This window comes from Mycteria americana, chromosome 2, assembly GCF_035582795.1.
Source record: "Mycteria americana isolate JAX WOST 10 ecotype Jacksonville Zoo and Gardens chromosome 2, USCA_MyAme_1.0, whole genome shotgun sequence".
Lineage (NCBI taxonomy): Eukaryota > Metazoa > Chordata > Aves > Ciconiiformes > Ciconiidae > Mycteria > Mycteria americana.
In genome coordinates this window covers 133,598,318-133,623,042 of record NC_134366.1, presented here as the reverse complement: position 1 = coordinate 133,623,042, position 24,725 = coordinate 133,598,318, and the positions used below count along the sequence as shown (strand labels likewise).

At 38.8% G+C, this 24,725-nt stretch overlaps 1 protein-coding gene across 1 annotated transcript; it reads right to left on the bottom strand.

Annotated features, from left to right (window-relative positions):
• Positions 1–1,668: 1,668 nt before the first annotated feature.
• Positions 1,669–16,200, bottom strand: UBXN2B (UBX domain protein 2B). The gene is given in 10 exon segments (XM_075494702.1): positions 1,669–2,098; positions 4,271–4,352; positions 4,355–4,425; positions 6,758–6,895; positions 7,401–7,510; positions 8,915–8,992; positions 9,534–9,693; positions 11,255–11,326; positions 13,801–13,901; positions 16,046–16,200. Coding segments are annotated over 10 exon segments (1,098 nt in total). The 5' UTR covers positions 16,169–16,200; the 3' UTR covers positions 1,669–1,935.
• Positions 16,201–24,725: the final 8,525 nt, after the last annotated feature.

Genomic DNA, 24,725 nt, shown 5'->3' with positions numbered 1-24,725 from the left:
ACTGGGACCCCCAGTTACTGTCAGCTGCTACTGAAAACTAAAATTTACCCGCTATTTGAAATAAAGAGATCGTGATAATACGCAGTTGTGGGGTTTGGCATAGTAAGAGGAAAAACCCCACAATTTAGTTAACCACTGTCCTTCATACATCAGTGTATAATTAATAATGGTCTTCAGAAGTAATAAGCAATGTAACTTCACCTATATTCTGAACTGAAATATTCCCAAACCACAGACTGCCCAACATCGGTATCACAATACTGGCTTTGGCCTTGCATTTATATAGAGAAGTGTTAGTATATAAAATATATGCATAGTAAGTGTCCATTCCTCTCCTTTTAGGCTTAAATATGTGGCACGCAACACAATCACCACTTCATCACAACATAAACTAGGAAGAAAACAAGAAGTGTTGCCTATGGTCTTTTTAGCTTAAAATTTTAATTACTTAGCACGTGAAATGAATTATGATTAAAATCATGCAGATATTCAGATTACAAAACAAAATACTTCAAATACAATTGCACGTTTAAAATTTACTCAAATATCTACTTTGAGGTAAAAATGTAAGATTAATCAAATATACTGAGCAATTATAAGCTTAGGATAAATAAATAAGTATTGATATTTTCAGAATAAAATAGTCAGTGAAACCAGCATTTTTAACACATATATTGGTACAAGAGATACAGCCCATTTACCCTCCTTCAGAGTGTGATCCACTCATCTGATATAAAGCCACAAATACTATAAAACTGCATACTACTAAAGCACAGCAGCCAGTTTGCCCACAACATAAGATTCCTACCTGCATACTGCAGTGCAGGGCCAAGTTTTTTTAAAAATATATAATTTCAAAGATAAGGGGTTTAATTACACAGCTTCCAAACAAGTATAGCGAAAGCTGCACAACCAAACCCCCACTGAATATTACAAAATGCCTTTGGCCAAAATTCCAAGTATAGAGACCTGAAATACAGGTCAAAAATACACGACCGATTAACATGTCTACTTTTGTGCATGCAAGTGACAGCATAAACAACTTCTGTGTTTGTGCACCTTGGTGGCTTTTGTTTGGGGTTATTTAAGTAACTGTTCACGTGAAGAATCATGTAGCTGCACAGGGTTCAACTGTACATTCAGGTTCAAAGTGACCACAGGCCTACTCTCATGAAATCTAAATCACAGCATTTCTCCAGATGACAGTGGTCTCTCCCATTTCTCTAACTTCAAGAAGAAAAAAAATTCATACTTATTTTCACCACAAGTAGAACAACTAGAATACAAATGAGAACAATCTATTATAGTCTGCAGTAGCTGAGGTTTGGATCTCCTGAACTGATTCACTCATATGAGCAACGATACAGGGAAAATTACATAAAAACTAGAATATAAATATTATACTGCACCATGAAACACTACAAACAGAATATACAAAAGTTATATTAGGGCATTAATTATCTGCCAACCTATTAAACAGAACACCTTAATATTAATACAGCTTGGAAGGTAAACATAACCTACAGGCTAAGTTTTCAAATGGCTGTTTGTCAATGCAGCATAAAATATTTCCATAGTGCAAATCTTATCAACTGTATGAAAGATACTGTCCCCTTCAGAAAAATGCTTCTTTCCCCACCCCCCTCAAAATAATGAAGAGTCATAAAGTCGTATCTCATTTCACATTTAGTACAAGATGTGGTTTGAATGTACTAATGTAGGGAAGCTTAATTTTAACACTGAAAAAAGGTTGAACAATGTTGAGAAATTAAAATAAAAAAGTTAGATATGCTATAGCTGGAAGACATGACACCCAAAAATCTGATCCATGAAAGTGGGGGAATAAAGAGACACTGATCTTTCCTTTTTCATCTGCTGGAAACATATTGTGTGATAATACAGCACACTCCATATATTGTACCAACAACTGTAAGATTACTTTAATTGCTGAAGAATCACAGTGTTAAGAATATCTGCTTCTTGTAGTGTCAGGCTTTCATCTGTTAGCTCTTTATTTGGAAAGGTAGTCACAAGAACAAAATCAGTTGTTGCAAATGCTGGACGGGACTGGATAATGAAATCTCGAATATCTTTAATCCTGTGGAAAGGATATGGACATGAAAACTATGTATGATTCCATTTTGACACAAATCTCTGAACATTAAGATGATCAGAGAACACAAAACCTTCTAAAAGACTAAACCATTTAATATGTCCTATTGATTTTACATTTCCATTTGATCCAGATGACTAATGGTTGTAGCCTAGAATTTTTTGCTTCTTGCATACAAAACCTGAAAAATTAAAATGAACGTTGCTTGTTTTCTCATATAACGGAAATAAAATTTGTAACATAGAAGTATATTGCAAACTGATACTTAGCATAAAAAGTCAAGTAATTTCAACACCAGCTGTCAAGAATTTCACTATTAGTTAGTATATTCCAAAAAGGATAAATTATTAATGAAGGAGGAATCTTAAAATATATGGTGACAGTTATGAGAAAGCAGAGGGGAATTAATAGCAAGATGTTTCCCCTACTTTCACTTGGCATTGAATTTCTGAACAACAGTTCATAAAATAATCACATCAACAGTATAACAAGAACAATTTAGTTTTATAAGACATGGATGAAAAATAAGATTTGAGAGATAAAACTGAAATTTGAGATTTATCACCTAAGACAGTACGCTGAGAATAAATCTTTGAAGATCTATTGTAACTAATAAGTAGGCAGATTTACTGTAGCCAAATAAGCAGGGACTTCTTAGTCTTTCAAGACAAACAAGCAATGCACTTCAGTAGCTGATTTTGATCATACATAAGGCAAGGATAACTAAAGAGACCCACACCCAGGAGAAAGTTAATAATGATTAAAATCAGCTTCTGTCACCACACCCTTGGTTACAGATGTTACTGGGAAGTTTACCACTTCTACTCCTTCCTGCAGGCAAAAGAAAACACATCATGGCTACAGATGCTTGCAATGAGCCCTACTGTTTATCTAAGTCACTCCTCCAGCAGGTGCTGTGAAGAAAGGATCTGAGCCTGTACTATCAGGTCTACTAAAATATGGGAAATTATTGCTATACCTTCCTCCCTATCAGCATCTCAGCTAAAATTGCCTCATTGTGGTCTGTGTATGTTGTAGGTGAAGAAAGCTGCACATTGACTCTGCCCTTATTCTGAGCCAGAAGGAAAAAAAGGAAACAGGTGAACGCTCCATGTAACAATATTAACATGGAATTGGGTCCATGCTAAGACCACCTCAAGCTTGGTTTCAGCTGTGTTCTAACACAATGGTGCAGATTTCAGACCAGGGCTGGCTTGAACCCTGTTTGCTGTGAAGCGTGGGTGGGACTACTGCCCAAATCTCTGCCCTCTGCCCAAAGTTCTCTCAGCCACGCTGTGCAAAGTAGAGCTTTGCAGAACCTTGCACTAACACAACCTCTTAGGGAAATGAATGGGGTTGGCCAACACCATTTGTGGCAATACCCCAAAATGTCAATAAAACTCATGGCAAGCTCTAATCAGCAAACTAACAGATCTAAAAAACCCACCAAGTTCACACACTGCCAATTCCTAGGAGATGACCATCCAAAAGAAAACAAAGGTTGGTTCTCAGTATTATGTCCAGCCTCTGTGCCAGAACTGCACATGAGCATGGTATGTCCATATACCCTTTTGCATATATGGGCTGCAGTCTACACTTATAAGCCATGTCATGTTTAGCCATACTCTCAATTATAACAAGGTAGAAAGCTGGAGCTCTTGATTATGAGCCAAAGCATTTCTCTGCCTGTAGCGTGGACTATATTTCAATTCAGACTATACTCCAAAACACCTTGCAATAAAGTGCCTTCACAGGGTCATCTGAGTAAGCCACATGCTCCTCCCCAGAAGGGCCCAGGGTTGGGATGACTACATAGCGAGGTTGTCCAGATTTCAGTTGCCCTCAGAACAGTTATGACTGGCACCGTGTCCTTACAAATCACAGGACATAACTGGTCATGAAAGTTTGTGACTTTGCAGTTATCAAATATCTTGTGTTTACAGATATTTGATAACTGTAAAATTACAAAATTACAGAATTTTGCTTTGACAGTCAATTTATCAGTACATCTATGTTATGAAAATGACACAGAGCTGTAATATTTCAGTGGAGCTGTATTTTCCCCCTTTTTGCTGTCTTGCTGATATTCATTTAATGACAAAACACAAACTTATCGAAATAGTTATGGTTACCTGCACTGATGCAGAATCAATTTACCTGTGTGTTTGATTAAATCTTTGTATTAATCTGCTTCCATCTGCTAATCTTATTTGAATTTTAGTTGCTGGCATGGAATCAGAACAGGAGCATTAAGAATGGATTTCTCCTCCTCCTCTGGGGAAGAAGGTGTGCTGACTATTTCAGGTGTAAGGCTAGAGGATTAAAAAAAATAAACCAGATGTTATTAATGGGGTCAAACCAGAACTGAATAATGTTTCAGTTGTCTTTTTCATTGAATGACTACCATGTATAGCTAGTACAAATGAGCAATGAAAATCCTCTCAAAGTTATCTGAACTAAGTATAAATACAGCTTTTTAAATAAAGACACAAATAATGCTTTTGTACTTTCTTGTCAATTACTGCAATATTTCACATTTATTTTTAACTGTGCATATCATCACATTTGCATGATTTTAAATAGGTAATCAAGTACCAACAAAACCATCTTTGTTTATGCTTACAGAGCATGAAACAATACTAAGATTTATATATCATACCTCATGGACTATATTAAAAAAATAATCACACACCATTGTACTGCATTAAACTGACCCAAACTGCTTTAGTAATTGCTTTCAGGAGCACTACTTTATTATTCCGGGCATCCCCCACCCTTTTAAAGCACAAATGATACTGACAGGTAATTGCTATCACCACATAGTAAGCTTGGAATTTTTTACATTTAGTATAAAAGTAATATAAATCTGATTGGAGATAACCATTTGGCTACTCCTTTCATTGCTTACATACCTGAGATTTCATAAGCTACCAAAACAAACAAAGGTGCCACAAAACAGGTGTGCACATTTCCTTATATACAGAACCTCCTCTCTTCCCCACCTGTTTTCTTTAATCATCTGAGCAAGTGCGCAAGTGAAGAAGTTATTATATGCAATTGTTTCCTACGTCACTCCTACCAGAGCTTACCACCTTCTCAGTTTTACTGAGCACATTTCCTCATTTTTAAAAAGATGTAATATAGATTGGAAACAGCTAATAATCATTTATTGAATTAAATTACTTGCAGAAGCACACCAGTAATACGTCTTTTTGGCAACCAAACATATCAGATGAATAAATGCAATCATGAACTGAAACCTAGAAGTATTTACAATTCAACAGCTAATATCAAGTCAGCTGGAAAAGATGCTAGAAAAGATGTTATGTGAAAAAGCCGATCATTGGCAGAGTTGAGGTCACATTACTGTTTACTCTTACTGACTTAAGCTGTGCAGGGATTATGCACTTTTGGACAAAGTCTGAAATGTTCAGTCACAGGAATGAATTTTGGCACATTATGTATCAGTTCAACTGAGTTATACATGTTAGAGCTTTGAGAGCATCAGCCTACTCTTGCACCAGGACAGCAAATGAAACAGAACCAGGTATAAGCTTTTCTAAATCATTAAATTTCAGGTTTTTTTACTACATTTATGAATTTTATACTGTAGTTGGAGATGACACTAGAATTGGAGGAAGTGGGGGCTCCAGTCAGAGGTTAAAAGTTGAGTTCCTCCTCTCCCATAATCCAGGCTTTGCAGTATTATTTCATCTAGGGGAGCATATACAATTTCTCTGGTTGGTTGTTTTTTAAAAAACAGCTTCTACTATAGATTTTTTGCAGCATCATTTGAAGTTTTAATCAAATCCTAGTAAAAGCTGAGAGATTTTTGATACAACTTATTGGTCATTTATTTTGGATCAAATTAAAAAAATAGTTTATCAAATTATTTCTCTTTCTTAAAGCTAACAGACTTGCCTTGTATAGCTTACAATGAGTGACTGTTTACAAGGTTATATTTCAGGACAGTTATTTCTGCTGCTTCATTTCAGAAAAAAAATAGCTGAGTTTCTCCCATACGAAAATACTTTCCATCTGCATTAAGTCAAGCATCAGCCATATTGTTGCAATAGCATCTCCTATTCCCTTTGTGATGATCCCAGCAGTAAAACACAACATGTACCGCAGCTAAGCCAGAGCAGAGTATGTCCTCACTGGCCAGTATCACATTATGATTAAGTTCTGCCTGTTCCTCACTAAATAGGGAACAATTATTTGGGTCTGCTTACTCTATCCAGACAGAGATTTTTCTCATGAAGTTTGTACAGTGGTAATCACCTTTCAGCTTCCTTTGCTCCTGTTTTAAACATAGCCGAAGTTAAAAAAAAAAAAAAATTATATGCAAAATTACATGCAAGAACAGGCAGAGAGATCTCACAGTCACAACAAAGCACAAAGTATCTAGTAAATCTATGAGCAGTTCCAGGACATAGGACTAAGACTTAACTTTTTTTAAGATCATATATAAACTTCCTTGACTCCTGGTGAATTTCTCTGTGAAATCAGGGCTGAGACTTGTGGCACAGAATAATTTCATATTGCTTTTCTCATCTGATTAGCTTCTCGGACAGTCTCCTAATCGATTAAATCCACTTTTGAAAGAGCATATGAACACACAACAGAAAACCTAGTGTTTTTTACCTTCCAAGTTTTTGCCCTTCTCCACTGAAAGCTTTGAATCGCAGTCTAGGCTTCACATATTCCTGTTCTTGGTGGTCTTCCATATCCAAATTAACCTGGCCACCATGAACAAGTCGCTGCAGTTCCACAGGAATTTCCCTTAATTACAAAAATAAAAGTTTCCCAATTACGTTCTGAACTGCAATACAAAATTACACAAAAACTTTACATACTACAGTATGAGAAGACACTATTAATATGTCTACTTTAAAAGTCATAGACATCCAATTGTTTTATGAATTTATTTCATCCCAAAATAATAGATAAAATGAAAAACTAAAGGGAAGAAAAAAAAAAAAAAATCAGTGATCTGACAGTCAAAATCTAGAACATACTGACAGCCAAAACCTAGAATGCGCTAACAAACATGTGAAACTAACAGCTGTCTGTAGCAAGTAGCATTCAGAGTTAAACCACCAGAAGGAACCAAAGTGTTCCAAATTTTTACATGCCCCATGCATCTGATGACAAATACAGAACATATTTTATGGGTGAAGGCAGAGAAGAAGCCTGAAGCTTTTAATAATTATACACGTGTGGAGAAAACGTTTTTCTTCACTTCATTTGAAAGATATACCTCAAAAATGCTGCCATTTTAACTTACCCTCTTTTAACAGACTCCAGAAACTGAGCATTTGTTGGGTCTGAATAGGATCTCAACTCACCATCATCTAAACTGAAGCCATTCCTCCATAGTTTCAACAAAATTTGAACCTATGAAGCAAAAACGGTGAAATAAAAAAAAGTGAAAATAGACAAATAAGGTATTTCAATTTCATATAGATTAGTTATAGAATTTTTGATCTATACTTAACAGATTTTGTAGCAGACCACAAACAAGATGCAAATGACAAAAGAAGAACAGAGCACTGCACTGTAACTACCATTCTTAGAATCCTTTAAAAAAGCAAATAAGTTATAGACTACTATCTACTTCAAGACCACTTTTACACTTGGGGAAAAAGAATCTCAGTTTGCTATCCATGACATAACAGATGATATACAGTGACCGTGTAGTGATCTTCGCAGTGTTCCAACTACTTTTAAAAAGCAGTAAACATTTCTTGTTGATAAATTAAGAAATAAATACATAAAATTACAAATTCCTGCTGATACATCAGTTGTAGTGAAAACTATTCTTTCCTCATATTATTACATGCTGAGCTCCAATAAAGTTGATACTAGCTCCACACAGTTCAAATGCTGAGAATCCTGGAAACCAGCCTCCTTCACTCTCTTCTTATTTTGCTGCATGCCTGTACCTCCAGCCAGGGCCTTTCACCTTCAGAGCCTGTACCTCTTTTCCCTGCAACTAATGCCTTGCAGTCCAGCACATCCAGGCTTCCCTAGCCAGTAAATCTGACCTTCCCTTAGAGAACTATCCCTGCCCCCAGTGATGGTAACCCTACTTGCAACAGGCTTCTGGCTCAGTACAGCTAGCCATTACATAGTGGGTAGAAGGATTACTTAAGAGAGTAGAAGGTAGCAGCTCCTGGTGTGACATGACCGCACCCCCCAGCCTGAACCACATCTTTTGGCCTGACATTTCGTGGTTTTATTTCTAGATAAGCTTAACATTTGCTCTAGCCATTCACATGAATGGCAAAGTGTAGAGAACTTTGTTTCCCCCCGCCCACCTCTCCCTCAATTCCTGCCTTTTAAGTGAGAGGAGAGAAAGGGCAGGTAATTTTCCAAAGGCCTCTAACCTGCTGCTTCACCATTCCTGGAATACATCCATGCCCTCCAGTTTGAGACTTGCTACTTTGCAAGCCACAAGAAGAAACAATTCCTAACCTAAGAGTATTAAAATGTTAGCATAGCTAAGAGAATGCAGAACAACAGCTGGAGGAAAGTAACCAAAAGGAATGTTTGCTAAGAATTTCAAAGTAATTTATGTCAGAAAATTCCACAATGGAGGCCTCAGAGTTACCCAATGAACATCTGTCCTCTGTGGACACTTTCACTTCAACAATTTCTACGTAACACATATCTAATATTTAGATATTAGTTTTTTCTCATAGACATAGTTACAGTAATACTGGCATTTCAAGCTGATTAACATGATTAAGCAGACATCTGTTGGAGATTTTGTTTCCTGCTATTCAGAATTTTACTTACATCTTGATTTTCTCCATATATGTATTCAGAGTGCTTTTGTGATGAGTCACCCAACCTATATCCACCACCAGAAAATGACTGAGAAAAAAATAAATAGAAAAGCTTATTGAAATAAATATCTGAAACAGTTTATTAAAATTCCTACCTAGAATAAGCATCAGCAAGCTTGCTTCTGTGATAAAAAGCAAATACACTGTTCTAACTTGTATATTTTCTAAGTGGAAAATTATACCTAGTAACCATAACCAGGCTAAGCAGGTTTTATGTGATGCATTTCAGTTTCTAATCTGTATACTTTTTCAAACATTAGTAATTCAACAGGTAAGAGATTTTGATTGGGATGCAACTGCAGTTTATTTTTTTTTTAAATCAATTTTAATTAAAAATAAAGCATATAATTCCAGTTCAGGTTGATTTCTAATGATTTCCCCTGAAAATTGTGTGGTTCCTCCCCACTTTATTTTCTAGAGCAAGCTATTTGAGCATAGATAATACACAACTGTGTTGATCAAATTCTCTGCCATTCACAAACCACAAAAAGGCGTATTTACTCTCATGTGGTTAGATGAGTTTCAGACAGACTAATGTATATAGAGATCAAAACATCTTCAACTTTTACCTTAGCTTTACTGAAGTCACCAGATGCTCTTGAGGCTTCATCTAATGGGACAGCCCCATGTTCTTTTGCTTCCTTGAAGAGTTCAGCAACAATTTTACTCGGATTATCAGAAGCCCCAGAAATCTGTAACCCTCTATATTCCGAGTCACCTGAATAAAATCTTTAGAATAGTAATGTTCATAAGCAACAATGCTTTTAAATGACAAGCATAATTTTCCTCTTCCCATCAAAAGAAAAAAAATTAATGAACAAAGAGCTAAATTTGGCACAAAACTTTTCATTCTGATCACAGAAACGTTCCACTTGGTTCTGACCTTCCCAGCAATCCAAGCAGCACTACTCCAAAGACATTTCACTAAGAAAACTACAAAAGCGCCTTCTGGAACAGACCCCAGAGGTCAGGAGCCAAGGCCATATGTTTAAGTGAACCTAGTCCTGATGCAGCTGTGGCTTTATACACCTCATCTTATGTGGATGCTGCCTGCTCCCAGAAAGACCAATTTCCTCAGGGGTGTCCTGTGCATGGGACTGTGCCTGGTCTGGTTAGAATACAGATTCATGACTAACACTGACAGAACAAGCGTAAAACTGTTGTTGGAAAACCTGAACAGTGCTGCAATTTGATCTTTTAAAGATTTCGTATACTTCCATTCCTGCCAATATCAGAAATGGAGAGTTTTTAATAAATTTAATTAACCTTTCAAGGCATTTTAAAATCTGCAGAAACTGCTGTGAAAGCTAATTTGTGTTCTTTTTCTTCAACACAGCCCCATTTCCAGCTCTTGAAGATAAAAGGTTAAACTACAAATAATTCTGTTCAAAACTGTACCTGTTTGATTATGAAGATCAAGATATTCCTTGAGGATTATCTTGAGGAAGGTGCTATAAATCTCTAAATACCAATGGAATAGATTCTGTAAAGAAATCTGTATATAAATACAAAACCTGGCAAACCTGAGAGTGTTGTGTCTTTGATTACAAGAAGCATTAATAACTAATAAAGTAAGTGCTTTCTACTTTCCTTAACTTTTTCACTTAACCACTTGTGGCAAGGCAAATCAATTAATCCATGTGAAACCACCTCTCAGGTCAATGACTTCAAAATGCTGTTGATTCCACCATATTTTACAGTTACCCCAAAACAGTACTTGGTATGAAGGTGCTGTACAATCATCCTGCTTTTACGATGTCACATACCTGGCAATCCCTTAGTATCATCTCTCCTTTGTACATAAATCTGTATTTATTATCCCAATTGCCATTTATATGGAAAATCTTTAACTATTAGATTTAAAAGAATGACAGTGGTAAGGAGATGAAACAAGAATTCTCATCAGAATTTGTATTCAAGAAAGAAAGGAAGTACTCAAATATTTGAGTAATGGATACACAGAACAATTCAGGATATTTAAGAAAAGCCAAAAAAGCTTTTGAGTTCAAGTGTAAGTTACAACCTTTACATCCATACAGTCACGTGTTAAGGCATCTACAGGTCCTAGATCACTACAGCCTGATTCTGCTAAATATAGTTTTACTACAGCAGTGCACAGCTAACACTTACTCTAATAAGCTACATAGCATCTCTGTAGTTACTAGCTCTTTGTAGGATAGACTTAGCTCATATGCATTTTGAAAAACAGGGGGGAGCAAAGTGTGAATGTCACAAAAAAACCCCAATTACTTTCACAATTGTTAAATGAATTATTTTGTTTTAAAAATACCTTTGGTTTTCTTTGTCATCGCTCATGCTTCTCTCTGGTTTTCTCAGCCTTCTAAGAGAATCAATTTTAAGACTGCCAAGAGAAAAGAAGAAAAAGTTTGAAGATGGCTGGTACATACACTTCACTAAGTACTTTATATCTAATTTCTGAAACTACTTATTTTTCAAAACCTAAGGACATCAAGTTGTTGGAGTTTTTTTTCTCACCATACTTTTTGTTTTGCCAAAGTACATAGCCACGAATGCTTCTCAGTGAATAAGCAGGAAAGGACATGTGTATGGCAGAGTCATTTTGCAATAACAGTTGGACTAGATGTTCGTTGTAGGTCCCTTCCAACTGAACTGTTCTATTCTATTCTAGCGTAGGTTATGCAGAATTTTCCTTTACACCACTGGTGGTCCCACAGATAACACAGGTAATATGCAAGCTCAACAGCTGTTTCAGAATCCAGCTTACCAGAATTAATTACACTTCAAATTCTTTCCATATTTTAGCTGTTTTTGTCAAGAGGTAAGTTGCCTTGTGAAGTCAACACTGGCTTTCTTTGATGTCCTGGAGTCCCTGTCTATGATGATCCTAGAAACTAAAAAGTAGTAGTTCTCACTTCTTTTTTTACACAATTTTAAAAATATGTTAAATGGCAACATTGCAAAGACTTTCAAAAAACAATTAAAATACAGAATCAGATTAGGGACAGACTGATAAGGTACCACAGGACAAGCTAGGGTTATTAGCTTGCAAAATGCCAGGAAAAGCTGTATGGATATATGCTCTTATCCTGTAGTACTTGATGATAAAATTCATTAATGCAAGATGTATATGAGGTAGCCAACTACCATGGGATAAGAACACATATACAACCTGCTACATGAGTAATGGCAGATAACTAGTTCAGATTTAATCAATTTGTCTGATTACCATTGAAATCAAAGTGTAGCAGAGCAGGCCATCACTTTTTTAAGTATCAGTGTTGATAAAACAATGTAATTCTATACCCCAGTGAAGGATCTACTTCTTATTACTTCCTCAGAAAAAAATGTATTGTTATGGACTTAGGTCATGGGCACTAGAAACGCTTTAATCTCTTCTATTTTCTTCCTTTGTCACATTGTAGGTTTTGTGGGGCTTGTATTTTTGTGCCAATAGCCTTAAGTTTCTTAAAGGAGCTTACACAACATGACAGCCTATATAATATAGTGTTTGTTCCAGCACAGCCCAGAGACATTCTTCTATACCTGCAGTTGTGGAAGGCAAGCTGAATAGATGACTTTAAGAGCAGCACTATGTTTCCTTGCAATTAATACACTGCTCATCTGACAGCAAACTGAAGTCTACTAAAAAAAATTCTCATTTTGGATACCATGCAAATAGCAGCCATCTCATCTCTCTCAGACAGATTCCAGTATGATTGCCAAAGAGCAAGTGTTTGCCAACAGCTATCACACTGAAGTATTCGAGATACTGTATTGCATCTTTTCCTTCAGTTGGAGTGGGAAGTTGTAACTTCAATAATATGTATTGGTAAATGGAGCTGTTCACTTTATTTGTTTATAAACTGTGTTCTATGTAGCTGATTAGTCAACTTGGGTGGTTTTACCAAAACAAACAAAAAAACTCACCAAAAACCCTATTATTTTCCAAGGGTCACATATTGTGCTAAAATCCCTCCTTCCTGAAGATCTGCATTTGCAGATGCACTTGAAGCATGGCTCTGGTGACTAAGAACTCTTCTGCTGCTTAACCTCCTTTAAAACAGAGATCCATATTGGCAGCAGCAATTGAAAGACAAGCCAAATGCAAGAGTTGTTATGGCATCACTGACAGTAATGATTTAAAGACTTCTTTAAAACAATTTAAACGAAATTAATTAAAAACTGGCAAGACTTCTTTATAAAAAATTTAAAACTACATTGAATCTTTAAATGCTATGTGAACTGCAAACATTGCAGGCCAGCAAAACTTGGATTTATACAGAAATACACGTCTTTCCTTCCACCTGCCAAAACCGGACAAATTCATTAAGAAGCCCTTCTTATTTCTCTCACCCCGTATGAGCCTACTAATGAACCTACTAAAAATTTTTCAAATGAATATTTGTCTTCTCAGGTTAGTTACTTAAATAGTACTGACCTAAGTACAACACTCAAAGCAGCTCACTTGTCAAGTTTCACACAAACTACTGATTTGCTGAATTTTGAAGCAGCAAAGAACTGCAGTATTTTTCTGATACAGCAAATTTCCAAAATCTATCTGTGTAAACAAAGAGCAACAATTCATTTCACTTACAGCATCTTAATCCTATCTTAGCTGAAGTGGGTTTAAAGTGTTTTGGAATACCATATACACAAAGGCTCCTAAATAAATACAAATTAAAAAGCATTCTGAGAGACACAGACTATGTGTTATTACAGGGATTCACAATTCCAGATTATGAACTACTGCAGATCGCTTTTTATACAAGGATGAGATCAAGTAACTACCACAAAGTTTTGTGAGCTAATACAGTACCTATTCAACATATTTCTGAAGTACAAAGCACGTCCTACCTCTGTGATATTTTTGTGTTACTGATCTTCGTAGTTGTTGGTTTGTCAGGACACAATGACTGCCTTTTAGCTTCATCTTCATATAACTCTGCCAAGGCCAACTGTAAGAAACAGAATTCTTTTTAGAAGTCTTGTAACTCTAGAACTACATATGGAACAGAAATAAGAAAAACACTAATGCAAAATGTGCGCATCAGCAGAAAATTAGAAACATCAACATGAGAAACCCCAATGACTTCTCTAAATTCAACTTCATTTCTGCTTTATGAAAAAAACACATGATGCTTAATGCCATTGTGACTTGGAACTTCTACTCTGCTTTCATTTGGTTCACGCTGCATCACTAGCTACATTCAGCTTGTATTAGATTCAGAACCACAAGAGTATATACACACATATATATTAAGCATCACCTCATTAACGTTAATAAATTGAAACAAAGTTGCTAGGTATCCCTCTGATAAGATTGGGAAGCAAATAATAAATTTCACAAACATTTTACATAGAAATGTTAAAAACATAACTCAAATAAGCTTGTACTAGAATTAAGATCCAATTCAGTCTTGCTGGATTGAATTCAAGACATTGTTGCAAATACTTTAAAAAAAAAAAAAAAGTTTTTCACAAATGTTCCCCAAATGCTGCCATGCCACTGGCAAATTCATTTTTAGGAAGTTGTGTGAGGCACATCTAACATAATTTTTAGCAATCTTATTCTGTCCTGAATAATATTCTATTTTGTCAAGTCACCCTTAATTTTGTCCCCAAACCATTTTGTTCATGCTATGCAAGTGATAATTTTATGCAAGTGACATTTTATAATACACACTGGAATAGGTACTAGGCTACAATTTCATTACACTTTTATGTAGAAGAAATACACATTAAAATAAAATGAAACATCATCCGTCCCTCAAAACACACTGCTATGAACACAGGGTATTAATCCCATATTATTGTGAAGCATTTTCTGCAGGGGAAAAATATGAGCTGAGGAATTACACCCATTAAGAAAACTAAACTGAGTAACAAGACAGCTCAAGAAAACCACTGAAGACCTCCATTCTATCTGAAGATACAAGCAAATATCTTATAGATATGTAAAGCTGATGGGGTAAGTTATAGACAACAAGTCCATAAGCGGACACTAAAAGGAACAGGCAAAGATCGACCCTGTACCATCCCTAATCCAAAGACTGAGGGAGCATAAAAGGGCATGGTCAGGCTTCTGTACATTCCTTATACCGCATCTCTTATGGTGCCACGACAAATCAAGTACTGAGCTGGATGGATGGATGGTCAGCTACTCTGACCCAAGAGGGTACTTCTTTGGTTTTTAACATGTTATCAGTAATCATCTACCCAAAAAGCCTGTCTGCTTCAGGTGACTAACTAAAGAACTTATGAACCAAAACTATTAACACAGACTTTATTACTGTCACATATTGCCGCAAAGTTAATCTCAACAAGAACCTACGAAAATCCCAAAGAGTAAACAAGAAAAAAATAAAATTATATCCATCTTTCTCTGTTAATTATGTACAATTAAATAAAATAGAGGCAGTTTGAGTTACTAATAGTTTCACTTGTTTTCCAATCAACTTGATGCTAAAATATTTTGAACCTTCACACAAAGTCACACACAAAAACGGAATACTGCTAAAAGTGTTCGCAATTAAGCGTTTAAGTACCAAAGCTGAGTCACATTTGTGATCACACTCTCTCGAAACTTCCCCCATGTAAACCTGGGAAAAGATCTTGTCCTTAGTCTTACACCAAATGTGTGGAGACAGACGTTTTCGTGCGGGGAAGGGCACTCCTACCAAATAATCAGGAAATACAATGGCGCCAAAATAACTTCAAGTACAGTTAACACGCAGCTACTGAAGTGTCGGGAGAGCCCTTCCAGTTCCCTGGAGAGCTGACCACCACACGCTGACCACCCACCGTTTCCTAAAGCGCCCAGTCCTCTTTCAGAGGCGTCCTTCCCTTCCCAGCCTCAAAAGCGGGGAAAAAGGAAAGAAAAGAGGACGGCCGCCTCTGCCCAGAGGCCCGGCCCTGCCTGCCTACGGCGGGGCAGCCCCGACTGGCAACGAGAGGGGCGGGGGAACCGCGCACCGCCCGCTCCCCTCAGGGCCGGCCTAGGGGAAGACCAGCGGCGCCCCCGAGGGGACCCGGCACTCCGCCCCGCTCGGCCCCGCCCCGCCCCGCGGAGGGAGCGGGACGCCCATCCCCACCCACTCACCTGCAAATCCCGGGCGCTGGGCGGGCGGCCGCCGCTCCGGGGCTGCCGATCCCTCCGGCCGCCGCCGGCCGCCGCGGACACTTCTCCTTCCTGCTGCACGGGAGCTGCCCCGCCGTCCGCCATCTTCCGAGGGCGGTGGCGGCGGCGGCCGAGGGGCGGGGCAGGGCGGGGTGGGGCGGGGCCAGCGCCGCGAGGCACTTCCGCCGCCAGTGGTGGCTGCCATGGCAACGAGAGGGGCCGGCCCGGCGTAGCCCCGCCCACCGGGCCGTTTCCATGGGGACGGCAGGGGCCTGCTACCACAGAGGGAGCTGGCCGCAGGGGGCCGCGTGCGTGTGTCAGTCAGTCAGTCAGTGAGTCTGTCTGTCTGTCTCTCCGTGTGCCCTCAGCCTCCCTTGCCCAGGAGGGATATTGAGCGTCCGTGTGTGTCACCTCGGGCAGCGGGGGCCCAGCCGTGTCCCTCCCAGCGGGCACAAATGGGAGGGTGGGTTTGCCTGCGGCCTTCTCTCAGCACCTGGCGATGGAGGAAAGCTTTTGTCCACTAACAGGCCTTGGCCAGCCTGGGCCTTGGTGGAGACCAGCAGCCCTCGCTCCATGGTGTCAGCCAAATGGCCAGAGTGTGCCTGTGGCACCAGGGAATTCCGTAGTCTACTTTACATGCAAAGCTCTCTGCAGAACTATAAAGTACCATTGATGATGCTAAAACTAAACCGGGTTGCTCACATAAATGCTTAAGCAAACTTGGAGCAGACAACAATATCAGCCTGGCAAATGCCAACTCTGAGCACTCAAAGTGGTGGCTCATGGGTGCCACAATGCCAGTCTGGTTTAAAAAGTGTGAGATTTTGTCTTCTTTCTGACTCTTACATATTAAGCATTAAAAACTTTTTCTAAATGTGGAAGTTGAGTTTGTCACTTTAATCTTACGGGTTGAAATACTCTGAAACTTTGAGAAAAACTCTAGGTATCACGTCGTAGTTTTGTAGTCAGGTACCAAACTTGACAATGTTGCACATCAGAAACTAAAACTAGAAACTGAGAAGTAAAAAGATCTTTGCTACCTGCAATGTGGTGGGTTAACCCTGGCCAGCAACTAAGTGCCCACCCACTTGCTCGCTCACTCCCCACCAGCGGGATGGGGAAGAGAATGAGAAGAGCAAAAGCCAAAAACTCACAGGTCAAGATAAAGACAGTTTAATAGGTGAAGCAAAGCTGCGCACACAAACAAAGCAAAACAAGGAATTAATTCACTACTTCCCATGGGCAGGCAGGTGTTCAGCCATCTCCAGGAAAGCAGGGCTCCATCACACAGAACAGTTATGTGGGGAAACAAACACCATAACCACGAGCATCCCACCTTTCTCCTCTGTTCCCTGAGCTTTTACTGCTGAGCATCATGCTGTATGGTATGGGATATCCCTTGGTCAGCTGGGGCCAGCTGTCACGGCTGTGTTCCCTCCCAGCTTCTTGCTCACCCCCAGCCTACTCGCTGCGGGGACAGGGTGGGAAAATGAAAACCTGGATGCTATGCAAGCTTTGCTCAGCAATAGCCAAAGCACTGGTGTGTCAACACTGGTTTAGTCAGAAATCCAAAACACAGCATTTATGGACTGCTACGAAGAAAATTAACTGCATCCTAACCAGACCCAGTACAATGAACTATTGAAAATTTGGTTGAACATTTTATGTGCTAATCTGCAGTGAAATAAAAAAGTGAGTGCTATGGGTAAGACTTGGAATGAGCCTAAATATAACTGATGAAGAGCAAGTAATATTTAAAAGTGGATGTTTTCAGTTTCCCAAGAATAAACGTAAGACAAAGAAAGAAAGAAGACAGTGGAAGAAATCCTTAAAATAAATTCTCAGCAGACATTAGTATTTGCCATTTGGACTATAGGGCAAGACATCATGATGACCAGGGTGACTGCAAACATTATGTTCTTTGATATAAAACAAGGGCTTTTATTTAGAACGAGAAAGAAGTATTGATAAAGACAAACAGGAATCAATAGATCAGTTTCCAATTCGATATTTCATCAAGACATGGATCCATAGTATCTGCACACAAATAAATCGCTCCCCTAAGTGAGGCCCATTGAGCTGAAAAGTTTTGTAATCCAAACTGGGGAATATGCAAGTGATTACAGTTTGCAATCGGGATTTCATCTGGAATTGTGGACTGACAGCTAAAATCACTAATTGTCCGGCATTCACACAATGCTTGATTACCCCCAACTGAACCACGCGGGGGGACTCTGGTGACTGTGACCTGAAGGCTGAACTGAAATGCCTCTGAAGCTGCAGCTGGAATAGCCAGCTAACCGTCCTCAGTTGTTTCCAGTGCCGTTCAGCTCAAACACCCACTAATCAATCTGTCTAGACCCTGTTGATGCTAGCTTACATTTCAGAAACACTGGGAACCGTGGTTAATGGAGCTGGGGTCACATGGGACCTTTTAAGCCAGACTATTAAACTGTGCACTTACGTTTGTGCCTTCATAGTCAGCCAAACCCTTGGCAAGCGTGTAGACAGAACGATCTGTTTCAGCCCATGAACAACAGGGAAAAAACTGTGCTCCAGTACCCAGATCCGTCTCAAGAGTCAATGCTACCTGCACTACACTAATGGCAATATTGTTCTTATGGAGAATGTAGGTATCAATGATTGGTTTTTTCTGTGGAATTTTTTAGGGTGTTTGAAAAAGAAGAACAGCACCACTGAGGATATATTTTTTATAGATATATAAAATACATTTATATATAAAATGCATATATAATACATTTCACATAGCTCCCATATTCTGTACTATAGAAGCTGATCATGTATGCTTGTAAAGAACCCTTACACTCTGCTTTATTTAGGAAAAAACTCCAGCTGAATAGAAAGAAGATTCCCCTTTAGTTGAAGCCTTCATACGATGAATATGTCAAGAATAAAAATGTAGTAATGTGTTGTTTCATTGAGCCTTCCTTGGGTTGATATGTGGTGCACAGCTGTTGTCCAAGTGAAAATTCAGTCTGTGGTGATACAGACTGAATTAGCAGAGAGGATGTCTAAACTGTAATCGCTTTAAAAGTCAAATAACTTCATTATTAAATCACTTTTTCTAATTAGATGTCCCATATTTTGACAGGCATATCTTCCCTAAACATTGGCATTATTCCTGTCTGTCTTTCTATGTGATTGCCTCCTCTTTGACTAAAGCTGCCAACAATGTTTCAAGAGATCACCTGAATACAGATTAGCACATAATTTTTTTCTCAGTGAAATTTATATAGTCACAGACATCTGGAAATTTAAATCTGTCTATCCCAAGCAGCCATTTTAATTTGCATAACAGTATTATTATTGTGACCAATATTTTCTCACACGGCTACAGATTTAAAACAGTTAATTACTATCTGGCAGCTCTAGTTCCTTAATTAAAATTGGTCCTGCATTTTTCTTTATGTCTGAAATAATCTTCAATTATCCTAGATATTTTCCTCCTAGAGATTAAAACTAGCAGCATTTACAGTCTTCTATTTGGGAGTAACTCAGGTAATGGACAACAAGTCTTTTATTTTCAAAATTTCACTGCAGTTGGTGTTGTCCAGAAGCAAATATATAATTAAAATGCAAGTAAAAATAACAAAAAACAATTGTTAAAACTCAACCCACCCACCACCCCAAATTTTGGATGTAACTTAAGCGAGAAGAAGGAAAGAATAATAAAGTTAGAACAAAGGTAAAATTAATAGTAACTTTCTTCAAAAGACATTTAAAATAAAAGCATTGTAGAGGCTTTAAAAAGAGTGTTCAGGATAGGGATAGACAACAAAATTTATAGTTTTAGGTTTCTAAATGTTAAGGAACAACCAGTATAAAGGGCTTGGAGGCTGAGAGAGAGACCTGAAACTTGACATGATTAAATGCTCACTGGACTGAGACTGAAATAAAACTGGCAATATAATCCCAGGTCTTTGAACTTCAAGGACTGGTAATGCCACGTTAAATTTACTGTGTAAACAAAAAGAAAAACAACACAAAAAATTTAAGATACAAACCAATTACATATTGGCATGATGGGATTACCCTAAACCTCAGGAACATATAGGAGACCTTTTTATCTAGTAGGGAGCACATAAATTTGGAAGGTAATTTTCAATAACCTACAAAAGAGGAATGCAGGTATCTTCAAAAAATAAATTCAAAGTACATATTTAAAGTGACAAGAGTCTGGGGGGGCGGGGGGGAGACCAGAGGGTTTAATTAGTTTCTTTAGTTATGATACATTCCTTAGCTAAACATGATTTAACTGATAGCATGTAATCTGCATGCAGTCTGTGGAATCTTCTGTACAACCTGCTACCTTTTTCTCGGAGGAAATAGAGAATAACTGTTTGGATTGGGCTTACTTGTCAAACACCTATCTCCGCTCTTCGAGGAAAAGCCTCCTGTCTTCAGTACTCTGACTACAGAGTATCCAGAAAGGTCTGTCAACAACGTTCCTAGATAAAAAGGGTTGAAAGGAAGATGTCTTCTGGCAGAACCAGGACAGCTGTTGATAGTTTGATGTGGTTTTTATGGGAGTTCCCAAAACTTGAACTTGGCTGCTGTATTTTGCTGTGTTTTCACTACAATAAGGCTAAGCCTTACACAGAAAATATCATTTTCTTTCAATTTAGCTTTAGTTCAGCTATGACCTGCCAAAACAGTGAGAGATGCTGTCTGTCCTGGGGCTGGCCAGGATTGGATTTCCAGCAGCTCTGGACTAGGAGTGGGAGGGAAAGCTAGAGGTAGATGTTGCCGTGATGTGCACTTCGTCATTACTCTGAGAAGGCACAATATCATTGCTGAAACTCTGAGAAGTATCTGATGTAGAGATCTGGTAACTGGGGCAGCTGGAAAAGATGTTTCGGAGTTCAAGAGAGCTTTAGGAGTGAGGTTTTTGCTGAAATCTCAGGACATCAGTAGCTCTTGAGAACATTCCACCTTTTGATACCAAATTCTTCCTAGAGCTGCTTTGACAATTCACTGTGCCTCTCCAGCCTTTAGACTTTGAATACCTAATTTATAATTGACTTGGCTTCACACAGCATTTCTGTGGTCAATTTCCAGGCTGAAAATATAGTGTTTTGTTTTTTTTTTTCTCTAACTAACAAAACAAAACCACACTAGAGTTTGGAGAATGAAGATATGTAAGATAATAACTTTTAAAGGCACATCTGAAGTCACAGTGAAGTATAATATCTTCTTTATTAGAAAACTTGTATCTTTCTTACTCAAACGCTAAATGAATGAGTGCCGACATAACATTTTTATTTAAATCCATTTGCTTGCTTTCTGCCAAAAATGCATAGTCCTGTAAGACTGGTTTTGTGAGTAGTGGGCAGCAGGTAATTCCTTGGTTTTATTGCTTCTCCAGGAGCTGCAGTCCCATGGAGCTTGTGCTGGAAAGGGAGGAGTGCAACAGGGAGGAGGACCTCTGTGCTTTGTGGTTGTGGAGCGAACTGTGTTAGAGGGAAATTTCCCATAGAAAATAACGTAGGAGCAAGAAAAGGTTTGGGGTGAACACAATGGGTTGTCATGGCCCATGGTCACAATGTACCAGCTGTTTTGCAACTGATAACATTGTATGATAAATCAAAGGAAATTTCTTAGGGGCTGAGAGATTCACATTTGTATTTAAAAAAAAAAAAAATCACCACCAAAGCAAACAGAACATAGTCCATTAAAAATATATCTGTATTACTAATTTCTAAAGCTCTACACTTCTCAAACTCAGTATGTTAAAATACTTTAATAGGCTTTTTGTTGCTGTTGAGGTCTAATGTTCTGTCATTTCATCATCACTTCGACCTAGAATTTCTTTGGCTTAACTCTGCAGTTTGCATTGGATTTTGTTACAGACATTATATTACAGTAATTGCAAAACAGCAACAGTGTCTTCATTTTCCCACTGCTGTTTGGCTGTCTCCAGATGTTTCATCACTGACAATGGGGTTTTTGCTGGTTATATTTACCTAGGATACTGAAAAGATTTAATAATGTATCGTTCAGTTATGGGATCTACAAGTGACAGGTATTTAGCTTTTATTTGACAAGAATTGCACATGTGTGAAGTTTTCTAACAAAACAGAAACAGTAGAATAAAAAAGATGGAGAGAGAAGAGAAAGGAGAAAAAAAGAAAACCCCCAAAACTATGGGTCCAGTTGTAGCATACAAGAGCAGAACCGAACTGCTTCCAGTTACAGTGGACAAAATTAGGCTGGCCACTTCAATACCTTTGAAAGGAAGATACAAGTCATTTGGATCCCTGGCAGCCTTAACTTTGCAGTTGACACTATGTGACCAAAGGGTTCAAGAACACACAGGAGAGAACAGAGGGATTTAAGGATATCAGACAAATTTTCCACACACAATGCACATGAAATAAAAAGCGAAATAGATATTTTTCTTATATTTTTAAGGGTATTTTAAAGTAGAGTCTTTCTATTCTTCCTGCAGATGCTCTGAAAATCAGGATATTTAAATTAATCCTCCCAGTGCTAATGTATGTTTACTTCATTTTCGTGCTCTAGTAGCCATCCCCTTGCCTCCCTCAGGGCAACTAGTGGGTACAGAGGCAAAGTACAGAAAAAGATGAAGGTTTCAGAGGTTTGACAGTTGTTCTGTAGCACAGCAGATGCTGCAAAACAGATTTAAGAGATTGCAGTAGGAAAGCATCTTGATGAGGAAAAGCAGTGAGGGCATATTTACATTGATGTGAGAGCAAGTCTACCAGTGGTGAGTCTGCAACAGACCTTCCACTGGCTCTGTCAGGGGGAAAGCTGCAATAATAAAAATATTAGACAAACTGTTCCATAGAACTAAGGAAGCCAAATTCCCACAAATCTATATCTTGCATTCCCTATTTCCATTTCTCCCTTTATACCTCCTCCCATTATATCCTTCTCCAGTTCCAAGCCAAAATATTAGGTTCTTCCCTTCTCCTGTCCTCCCTAAGGCCCTTTCAGTACCTCCAGCCCCTTCTGTAAGTACCAATAGCATTTTTGTGTCCCCAGCACCCTTGCACTGCAATGTCCCATCTCCCCTGCTGTGTCTCCTAGCTACCTATTTTGACCCATCGCTTGGACCAGGGACATCATCTGCTGTGGCTTGTCCAGAGCTGCATGTACCTTGCATGGCTGGCTGCCTCCCAGAAGAATGAGCAGACTTCATTATCCCTAGATTTCCCTCTTCTGATGCATGGATAAGTGCTCTCTGCTTCACTTGGGCATCTGTTTGCTAGATTTGGATATCTAGCAAAAAGAAAGTAGAATTCAACTTCAATTTAGTAAAAAAGTTGATATATTGTATCAGCTAATAATAGAAGGGGAGTGGATTTGATGACCTTTGAAATGTCTTCTGATCTTGAGTTTCTATATTCCTGATGTTTTTAACAGCAGTATGATCTCATGCCACTCCCCTGGCAGTCCCCTCAGGAACATAACATGCAACTAGCAGTAACTTAATGTGTCTAAAATGTAGAGATACATAGGCCTTCTGTAGATACAGCTGCTAGTGTCAGTCCCACATGAACTTCGGCTTGCATTTGCATTTAATGCTAGCTGTCAGCTTGGTAGAGCACTGTTGTGGTTTAGCCCCAGTCGGCAATCAAGCCCCACACAGCCGCTCGCTCACCCTCTCCCCTGGTGGGATGGGGGAGAGAATCGGAAGAGCAAAAGTAAGAAGACTCGTGGGTTGAGATAAGAACAGTTTAATAAGTGGAACAAATAATAATAATAAATTGTAATGAGAAGGAAAACAACAAAAAAAGAGGGAGAGGAACAAAACCCAAGGGAAAAAACAACAGTGGTACAACCACTCATCACCCGCCAACCGACGCCCAGCCAGTCCCCCAGCAGTGATCACTGCCCCCCAGCTGACTCCCCCCAGTTTCTATACTGAGCACGACGGCATATGGTATGGAATAGCCCTTTGGCCAGTTTGGATCAACTGTCCTGGCTGTGCCCCCTCCCAGCTTCTTGTGCACCTGGCAGAACGCGGGAAGCTGAAAAGTCCTTGACCAGTGTAAACACCACTTGGCAACAGCCAAAACATCAGCCTGTTATCAATATTATTCTCATACTAAATCCAAAACACAGCACTATACCAGCTACTAGGAAGAAAATTAACTCTATCCCAGCTGAAACCAGGACAAGCACCTATTGCAATCAATGGAGAGACCTCAGAAGCGTGGTCGATGCCTCTTTCAGCATGGGATGGATGCCCCCTCTTGCTACCTACTGATTTCACTCTGGGGTTGCTGAGGCGCCTCAGTCTCAGCATGCATGTACTGTACTGTTGCAAGAATAGCAAGGGGGAGTTTCTGGGACAAGCTGTGGCAGTCATATGTGGTCAGACCTACTCAGCTGATCAGGGACATATGCCTGGATGTGACTGCGTTAGGCGAGATGAATCCTCCCTTTGAAATGCTGGGACTATTCACAACAGGTAAAATGAAGTGTGCGTACAAATCTTTTCAGAATCATTCACTGTGCTGATGAATCCAATTTTGTTTCAGTTGCAAAAATGTGATGAACTAGATTACATGTGAAAAAATTATGCAAAGCAGAGGTCAACTCTCCAGATCCTCTCTACTGCTTTCAGAGCAAGGTTTGAAACTTGCTTAACTCAGGATTTAAGAGATTTGGATAA